The sequence below is a fragment of the Tasmannia lanceolata genome, unplaced genomic scaffold, assembly GCF_043159265.1.
Source record: "Tasmannia lanceolata isolate RefF3 unplaced genomic scaffold, GAP_Taslan_0.1 ptg000015l, whole genome shotgun sequence".
NCBI classification, from domain to species: Eukaryota; Viridiplantae; Streptophyta; class Magnoliopsida; order Canellales; family Winteraceae; genus Tasmannia; species Tasmannia lanceolata.
Window position 1 is genome coordinate 12,872,522 of NW_027518692.1, and position 9,660 is coordinate 12,882,181.

The window sequence follows — 9,660 nt, forward strand, 5'->3', positions numbered from 1 at the left end:
ATGATGAAGATGAAGAGAAGACAGGTGTGGTAAAAAAGTGGAGGAGGGAAAGCAATCAAAGGTTGCTTTCTTGATTCTTGACTATCTTCAGTGAAATACCAAACATTTTGTACTAACCCAATTTCTTTGTACAGGGACGTATGAGTTGCATTTAACTAATTTTGGGATTACTAATTTTGGTAGTAAGATACCTTGGTTGTCCCAGTTGTATTGGAGGATTCAATTTTCTTCAATGAATCAGACACCGGTTTTTATGTTACTTCAAAGAAATTTTGTATTCTTCCCAAGATAAGATTGTCAAGTAGACAACAAGATTGTCCTATCGCAAGCAATGCTGAGAGATATTTGGATGTTTGCATGAGAACCCGCAATTGTTGTGAAGTGCCAGCTTGGAAAGCATCCAGAAATTACCTCCAAAAGTCAGTGAGGTTTTACCTTTTCTTTTTTGAATGATGACAGTGAGGTTTTACCATTTATGGGGTCAATAACTGGTGAAGAGTTTTGCATTTAGTCTAATGCGAGGAATTGGTTGAGAACTTGAGATGTGGTATGCGCTATCTGCAAGGGTAAAACCTGCTGATATTTTCCTATGTTTGTCTTTTTACTTGGTATAGTTATGGTTGGCACAACTACGTTCTAGGCCTAAAATGAGAAAGACATTGGAGTGCCGGCCTGAAAGAGCCTTCTGCATATAGCATTAGGTACATAAAGCATTAGTTTGTCAAGTCACCAAAAAATATTTGCATTGGTTGCATAATTTTATTTTATTTTTTATTGTTTTTGAGAAGACTAATAGCTTACATTCTCAACTCAACTCAACTAAGCCTTTGTCCCAAACCAGTTGGGGTCGGCTAATGAATCCTTTAGAAAATTTTCATGATGAAGGGGAAAGAATCTACCCGGCTCAAATTAACTAAGTCCAATCCTGACACTAGTTGGGTCATCTACATGGATCATTTTCTGATTTTAATTTATAAATCCTGACACTAGTTGGGTTCATCCACATGGCTTAAATTATCTTACATTGGTAGCATAAATTTAATTTATATATTCATGGTTCTCCAAATTATGCAAGTGATAAGGCCACTAAACAACCTTTTGTTTTGTGTAGTGAATTAGGGTGGCAGCTGTAGCATTTCACCATTTCTTAGGACTATAAATAGGAGATTTTCATCCACCAAGAAGACATTGGTCACTTCATTTTCCATCCAGGATGTATGGCAATTACCCTAATTGCTGCACTTGTAGGTTAAAACTCCACCCATGGTCTGTTAGAATTAAGAAATTAAAGGTGGAAATGAAATCCCATTAGTAAACAACTTTTGTTTTGTGTAGAGATTTAGGGAGGCAGCTGTAACTTTTCACCATTTCTCAGGACTATAGATAGGAGATTTTCATCAACTAAACATTGGTCATTTCATTTTCCATCAAGGATGTAATGACAATTTCCCTAATTATTGTACTTATAGGATAAAACTACCAGCTGTGGTCACAACTTATGTTGGACAGGATATATAATGGACTTTACTACTATAAACAACGAGCGCCCATTTGACTATTATAATTCCAAACAAAGTCTAAACTACATCATTTGATTAAATTTCTTCCACTGAGTACATTACTAACACATAGCCCCACCTAAAGCATATCATAGATCAATATTTTATAAGTTAACATGACATGGTGAAACATCATCAAACAGGGGGTTTTCAATATATCTAGCCTGAGACATTAATAGCTACAGAGATTGATTTCATGCGTCGATACCCAGCAGCTAACCACCGCAAATACTCACAGATGGTCCATTGTTGATCTTCCACATGCAAATACAAATCTGACCTTCACAAGTGCATCTCAGCATCCCGAGGATTCTAGGAAAATCCCAAAATAAGGCCCCTTCACAGACAACCAATGTCAATCACAGTCAGGTCAACTGGATGTATTATACATAAGAAAAACCAATATCTCACAAACAATTCCAGAGATACATTAACATGTCTAAACAAAAGCGTCCTTTGCATAAATTTCAGCATTTACACAAGATATAGTAATTAATCAAATCCATCAGTTTCTAAAGGCCCTAAGATCCAGCCTTTTTTTTTTGTTGGGAAAACAGTAACTTTATTGATTCCCAGTAATTTGATACAGCTGATTTCAATTTGGTGAGGGAGACAAGATGTCTTGCGACCATATTACAACCACTGTACAAACCAAGGTTGTCAGGGTGGGATTTGATTCGGGATTCAAAAGCGGCAATCGAAGGCTCTGGGGATGGTTGGAAGCGGGAATCGTGGGTTTGCCAGAGAGTCGACAGAGATTCGCCGGGGATTCGACGGGAATTCGCCAGAGATTCGCCGGAGATTCGCTGGGGAATCGCCGGGAGTCGCTGGGGAGTTGGGATTGGCAGGGAATCGCCTGGGAATCGGGATTCCCAAAATTGGGAATTGGGGTTCCCAAAAATGGGAATCGGGGTTCCGACGAATCCGAACCCCGATTCCCAATTTTTGAGGATTCGAATTGAATCCCGAATCGGATTCGCGCTCCGGGGAATCGCGATTCCCCTCCTAGAGGAACGAATCCTGCTTCCTTGGTACACTATTGTGTCGATACAAAGCTCTATTCTCGACTTGCCACTATCACTTCCATCTCTGATTTGTCCAATCCTTCCTCGGCGAGTTTATCCGCTTCCTCATTTGCAGATAGAAGCATGTGTCAGAATTGAGGGCGAATCGTCCTACAACAGTCCCGAATCTCTGTGACAACGCTTGACAATTTCCAGGGACCCAATCCCGAACCGCTTGCCGATGCTATAACATTAGAGGAATCTCCCTCTACGAAAAGGGAAGTAATAAATTTGCCACACACCACCTTAGACCCCACAAAAGAACTCTAGCCTCTGCCTCATTGGAGTCACAAATCCCAATCGGCCCGGAATAAGGCATCAACGATCGACCGCTTGTGTCACGGATCAGCCCTCTGATCACTGTAGGTCCCGGTTTACCTTTGGCACTCCCATCGAAGTTAAGTTTTCTCCATCCAGAAGAGAGGTTTGGGGTAAACCGAAGGATGCCCCATCTCCATAGTCCATATTCCATGGCAGATATAATTCTTAAGATCCAGCATGTTGGAATGACACTCCAGATGCAAACTGCAAATTTGGACATTAATTTCCAAAATGGTGAACCTAAAACCATGGTCTTCTTAGATTAAAGAGAAGACTCAATAGCATGACTGATAATGCCACTAGCAGTCTCACCAAATTACCAATTGACCAAGTGATCAGGAATCAAACAACACAGGGTTGTTAGCTTCATAAAATTCATAATGTTATAGATCTATCAATCATTCCTCAAACCAGTGCTTAAAATCTCGTATGAGAAAGTAAAACCAACTCGATTCAGTCGAGTCAAATTTTCTTGTATTGGCTAGCAGGGCCAAGATGAGTGTAGCGGAGATGTGTATGCTTAGATGGATGTGCGGCCACACAAGGTTAGATCGAATTAAAAAATGAAGACATCCGTAAAAAGGTGGGGGTGACACCAATTGAGGAGAAGATGATAGACCACCGCTTAAGATGGTTTGGGCATATCCAACATAGGCCTTTGGATGCTCCAGTGAGAAGAAGTGACTCGTGCCAAGTTGATGGAGTAAAGAGAGGTAGGGGCAGACCGAAAACAACTTGGGTAGAAATAGTGAGAAAAGACTTGAGGGCTAGGAACATAATAGAGAACATGACCTTGGATAGGATAGAATGGAAGGAAATGATCCATGTAGACGAATCCAACTAGTGTCAGGAGTAGACTTAATAGATCCTTTCATTCATGAAAATTTTCTAGAGGATTTTTTAGCCGACCCCAATTAGCTTGGGATAAAGGCTTAGTTGAGTTGAGTTGAGTTGAGTTGGCTCACAGGGCCAAGAACAAGTCAACTTGGGTGCGTCAATGATTGGCCTTGCGAGTTTCTAAACAGTGCTAAAACCCATTTCTATATTCCAAATCATCTTCACCAATGACACCCACTAAAACTCATCAACTCAAATAAAGATAGTTTAGACTTTTCACTGTCTAGGTTTTGGAAAGGAGATCACTTCACTATAATATCATTTGTTAATGCCACTCCTCAGGCCCTCAGTCTTGAGTTCATCTTAAAAGTTCTTTCAGGACAGGTAAATTTAAATCCTATAAATTAAAAAAGACAAAACAAATACAGTTAATTTTCAGAAATGGAATAGATTAAACTGCATGACTCATTTCAAGATCATATTACACATAAAAATAAAGAGACTGACAAAACATTAAGAAAGGGGACCTGACATAATAGACAACCTCAGCAGCATTGCAGGAGTAGTCCATCCTTTACGATACAGAATACACATTAATATCAAACTAAGTTTAAACAAAACCCAAAAACAATGAATATAACTTGTAGCAAATCATGATCTCACGACATCCTTGGGTAGATGTGCAATTTGAAACAATGTTAGTTCATTGAGATCGTATTGTAACCAATGATTCACATAGTATTGCAAAATAGGTTGGCTGGAACGTTACTAAGATCCAAGATCCAAATCAAAGAGTACGTATCACAAACACCCGTGAAAAAAATATACCCCTGGGTTGCATCCCCTTCATTTCGGGCAGAGGGGCAATAATTCCTTTAAATCAAATATACCAAGGTTCCCACATATTGAGGACCCTGAATTGCTCCTGCAATGGAACAACTAACACAAGTATTTCACCACAAATCAATAATCACATTAAAGCTGCTCCAATACAAGGAGCAAACAAAAGCACACAGAATGACCAGTTAACTGATAATGAACTGTTTCTAATCTATTCAAGCGTAATTGACTTCACCAACGTGGAGGAAAAAAACAAATGGTAACCACTTATAAATCAAATGTAACTCACGAGCAACGTTAAGAAAAATCACTCACTAAAAATATTTGTTAGCACTCAAAGAGAAGAGGGAATAAAATATCCTCCAGCATATGCCTACTCATTCTTCCACGCATACAAAATCAGTGAGAAGCTAAGACCTTGTAATTGGGTTTCTCTGAATATCTGAGAGCAAGACCAAGGCAAAACAGAAGGGTCAGATGTATGGCTGCCCCACAATTTCTCAGCAGAAAGGCAAGTCTGAAACATGAACACCGCATTCCCCACATTCGCACTGAAAAGCCAGCTATGGACATCCCAAAACACCTCCACAGGGAGCCCATCAACCAAAATGGTCTGATTCCCTCTGAATTTCCACATCAAATGCTTAACCTGCATAACCATTTTCTTATCAATTCGGATCAAGAGACACGGGTCTTTTTGGCTGTTTGTATCGCATTCGATTGCCACATCGTGGACCTGCCCATTATCACAGAATTGTGCCTTTGTGCAGTACACTTTCTTCCCAAAAATATGCTCCCTCTTGGCTATAAACACAGAATTTGAAGGAGGGGGATTGGCGTTTGTTTTCTTATACGCCTCTTTGCTCAAATCACCAAGCAAGAGAACCATCTCGCTGTCGAAAACAACGGCCAAATAAAAACCCTCCAAAGGCTGAGGCCCAGGTCCAAATTTAGCAGATGAGAGGTCCCAAAATATGTCCACTTTGCTACTGTCTACATCTAAACACTTGGACCCTTTTCTCTTAGAGAACAACCAGGGTTTTATATCAACTTTACAGAGACATTGGTTTGTAGAATCATCTATTCCCACACTAAGACCCTGACCCATGAGATTTTTGCTCCATGTAACAGTAATCACACAAGAACGACCACTTAATCTAGTCTGATAAACACATGTAACCAAATTCTGAGCAGTTTTGCTAGTGCCAGATGAAGAATCTGCAACTTGGACTCCATTTTCACCAAAACAAGAAGGGAAATCTCTCATCCTGATAATAAGAATCCAGTATCTCTTCTTTTTCCCCCAATTTAATAAGTATAAATCTACTCTTTCTCACAGAGAAGATTAAAAAAAACAAGGGTTTCAAAAGGAAAGAGACGCAGAAAAGAAAATTCCTACCTCATTCAATGAAAAACTCAAGAACCCATCTTTCAAATCTTCCAAATATTGCAGAGAAGTGATCTTGCTAGGGTTTGGCATGATCTGGGTTGTTTGGAGAACAAGAAAATCTGATACTTTAAACAAAGGACAAAACTCCCAATTAGAGACAAATATGGGGAATGTGGGCAGTAAAAAAGTGTCGAATAACAGACAAACAGGCACTTATTTCACTTTCAGTAGCCCTGCTAAAAAAATCATGGCCAAAACAACCCAAAACTTAGAAAGAAAAAACATGCCAAAAAATAACCCAAAATTCAGAAATAGAAGGTGCTGAGAAAAAGAGGACTAAATCAGTAAGAATAAGAGAAAAAAATTAGGAAATGAGTAGCCCAAAAAACGGCAGGTTTTACAACATTAAGCCCACAGGAAAAAAAACAAAGAACAGCCAAAAGGCATCTCTCTCTCTCTCTCTATCTCTAGAGTACTCAAAATCTGGCAAGAGAATCTGTTTTGGGGGGTGAAAGTTGGCACCAGGGCTTTGTTTTTTCAGCACTAATGCATGTGGTTATGTCAGGTAAAGGGAAATTCCTTGTGTGAGAGAGGAAAGAGTAATTATCAAAGTTAATATAAGGAAAACGGTTTTTGATCTGGGCCCTTTAGTAATAATTGCATGAGGTGACATTTAATTGAAAGAAAGACTGTCATTTCATATTCCAATCTCGACCATATAAACTCTTCATAACTAAGCAGATAAATAAAAACGATTGGAATCTTCAGGGAAATGTTATCACCACAACTGTATTTTGATGAGGGCACTCCTCACTTTATTAAAAGTACAGTATGGCCCGCACCATAGGATGATCCAAACCGTCCATTAGATGGGCCACAGCCTAAATAGATCATGCCCCAAAAATTATTTTCATAGCTTGATCCTAACGCTCGGATCTATAGAGGGTTAGGATCAACCCTCTAACATTCAGATCGGAGGGTTAGGATCAACCTATGGAAATGATTTTTGGGCATGACCTATTTAGTCTGTGGCCCATCTAATGGACGGTTTGGATCACCCTGGTGCTGGCCATACAGTACTTTTAATAAAGTGGGAGTGCCCTCATCAAAATACGGTAGTGCTGATAACATTTCCCAATCTTTATTATCTAATCTCAAATATGAGTTTTTATATGGTGTATGGCCTTACAACAATACGGTGGAGTTACTACCTTTGATATTTGATCCAACAGCAGCTCACTTTTAGAGAAGCTGCTGTAGGATCAAATATCAAGGGTCGTCACTTCACCGTACAAGGCCTTACACCATATAGTTATCTAACATCACACCACAAATACTTTACAAAATACAAACACCATTTGAAGTCCATTTATACATACTGGAAAGTGATTCTGCTCAATGGAGGAGATAACTTATCTGCTAAGTCGGCCAAAAAAAACAAAGTGGGGCTCACATTGTTTGCGTGATTCAAGCCATTAATTTGATGGGCCCTCAAACAGATAGGATGTGCCCAAAAAATCAGCTCCATAAGATCATCCCAACTTTCGATTGTGAACTTTAAAATGGGTGGATATAAACCTCCATAGTTTGAAGGGTTAGTACGATCCTATGAAGCTGATTTTTTGGGCACACCCTACCTATGTGAGGGCCCCTCAAATGAATGCTTTGGATCAACCAAACATATATGGGCCCACTGTGTTTCTGGCCGACCGAGCATATAACGTTGTCACTAAGCCCTTATATGTAAATAGTTTTGTTTTGTGGGTTGCTTGGTATTTAGTAGACCTAAGATCAACAAAGTCATTTGATGGGAGGGTCACTATTAAAAAATCTCACTGATTGGATTATATAGCCGTCTATATGTGTAGCTTGTCAAATACGTAAAATTCCATTGGAAGAAGGGTTGTGATCATCTGATTTTTTAACGGCACACCTAATTTAACGGTTCAGATCATCACGGGAGTGTGTGGTAAGATTGGGCGGACTACCAATTTTGGTGGTAGAAGGTCTAACAACTTTGTCTACTTTCCTTTTCGGATTTTTTTACTTGAATGAATGTTTTTATAAACAGTTGCTGGCCATGAAAGGAATTGTTTTCTATTATTGTAAAGTATTGGGATGAATTATTCTGTGAGTTTTTTGTACTAAGGTAAGATGTGGTTGTCACGTGTTCTTGTCTTTTGCTTGGTTGGCATGTGTATGGGCTTTTTGGGCCGCATGTATGGGGGAGGCCCATATTGGACAAAATGTTAGGCTACACCTCCACTTTAAGGCAAACACATAAAAATTATTGCTTTCATAAGACACAGGTTTGGCCTCTACTTCGTCCCCATTGGCGAGAGGCCAAACCTGTATTAAGATAAGTGAACAGTGGAGCCTATCACTCTCTCTAAAAAAATCTCCTATTGGGATAGGTCCCATCAATAATAATAATAGGGATTTACTAGGGATCATCACAAAAGGGATTTCGCGGACCATCTGTTGCATGAGAAAGCAGCCACATAGGCTCAGATTTTGTCTCATTCATGCAATCTATTTGAGGTGGCTGCTCTCCAATGCAACAGCCGGTCCACAAAATGCGTTCTGCGATGGTCCCTAGAAAATCCCATAATAATAATAATAATAATAATAATAATAATAATAATAGGAACGACAATAATAATAAGGGATTTGCTAGCGTCCATCGCAGAAGGCATTTTGCGGCCGATGGCCTGTTGCACGTGAGAGCAGCCACACATTCTCACTTTTCATCAGATTTTGTCTTCATTCACGAGGTGGCTGCTCTCACATGCAACAGGCCTTCCGTGAAATGCCTTCTGCGATGGATGCTAGCAAATCTTGAGATCATCTGAATGGATTTAATGAATAAGACCAGATCTGCTGGAAAATGAGCCTGCGTGGCCGCTCTCATTCAGCAGCCAGCCCCTAAATGCCTTTAAAGTCCCTAGCAAATCCCTAATGATATACATCACATCTAAAATTCCTTTTTTATAGGCTAATAATATTGGCACTACCATGTTTTGGTAATTACACTTAACTAACCTTGTCTTTTCTCTCTTAATTTGCTTCTTAGAGCTTTTAGGAAATTATGATAAGCTTGGACAGCTGGTTAATTAGTAAAAGGCAAGGTTTTTTTGTGCAATTATCAAGCTGGGGCCACCTTTATTGTATGCTATTAGAGCAGACACCATATAATCTCTCTCTCTCTCTCTCTCTCTCTCTCGTCTCTCGTCTCTGGGGGCCACCTTTATTGTATGCCATTAGAGCAGACACCATATAATCTCTCTCTCTCTCTCTCTCTCTCTCTCTCTCTCTCTCTCGTCTCTGGGGCCACCTTTATTGTATGCCATTAGAGCAGACACCATATAATCTCTCTCTCTCTCTCTCTCTCTCTCTCTCTCTCTCTCTCTCTCGAGACGAGAGAGAGAGAGAGAGAGAGAGAGAGAGAGAGAGAGAGAGATTGTATTACCATGGTTCGTTGTCTGTATTATATATGAATTTATGTAGTAGACTTTGCCTTGGATGTTTTAATATTGCCCACAAATCATTATAATTGAGTCTTCTTAGATATCTGATCAAGAGTAATAAAAATACAAAATATGAATATACAATAATCAAGATTTAGTGACTAACAAAAGTACATAAGACA

The 9,660-nt window shown here is 39.5% G+C and overlaps 1 protein-coding gene across 2 annotated transcripts; it reads right to left on the reverse strand.

The window, feature by feature from the left end:
- Positions 1-1,573: 1,573 nt before the first annotated feature.
- Positions 1,574-6,594, reverse strand: LOC143845646 (uncharacterized). 2 transcript variants are annotated; one of them, XR_013234484.1, is made up of 2 exons: positions 4,937-6,592; positions 1,574-1,896 (listed from the first exon to the last, which is right to left on the reverse strand). XR_013234484.1 is itself a non-coding variant. In XM_077354037.1 (2 exons), the coding sequence occupies exons 1-2, from the start codon at positions 5,886-5,888 to the stop codon at positions 1,775-1,777; spliced, it is 972 nt and encodes a 323-aa protein (XP_077210152.1). In that variant the 5' UTR covers positions 5,889-6,594; the 3' UTR covers positions 1,574-1,774. The 2 variants fall into 2 exon arrangements, 1 of the variants encoding a protein (XP_077210152.1); XM_077354037.1 differs by having other exon boundaries at positions 5,039-6,594.
- Between the last annotated feature and the right edge of the window lie 3,066 nt (positions 6,595-9,660).

What these genes read in the sequence shown, in the direction of transcription:
- LOC143845646 (XM_077354037.1), bottom strand. Translation starts at nt 5,888, where the DNA reads ATGAGAGATTTCCCTTCTTGTTTTGGTGAAAATGGAGTCCAAGTTGCA. An exon ending in CAGAGAAACCCAATTACAAG is followed by an intron (nt 1,897 to 5,038) that starts GTCTTAGCTTCT and finishes TTGTCTGTGAAG; the next exon opens with GGGCCTTATTTTGGGATTTT.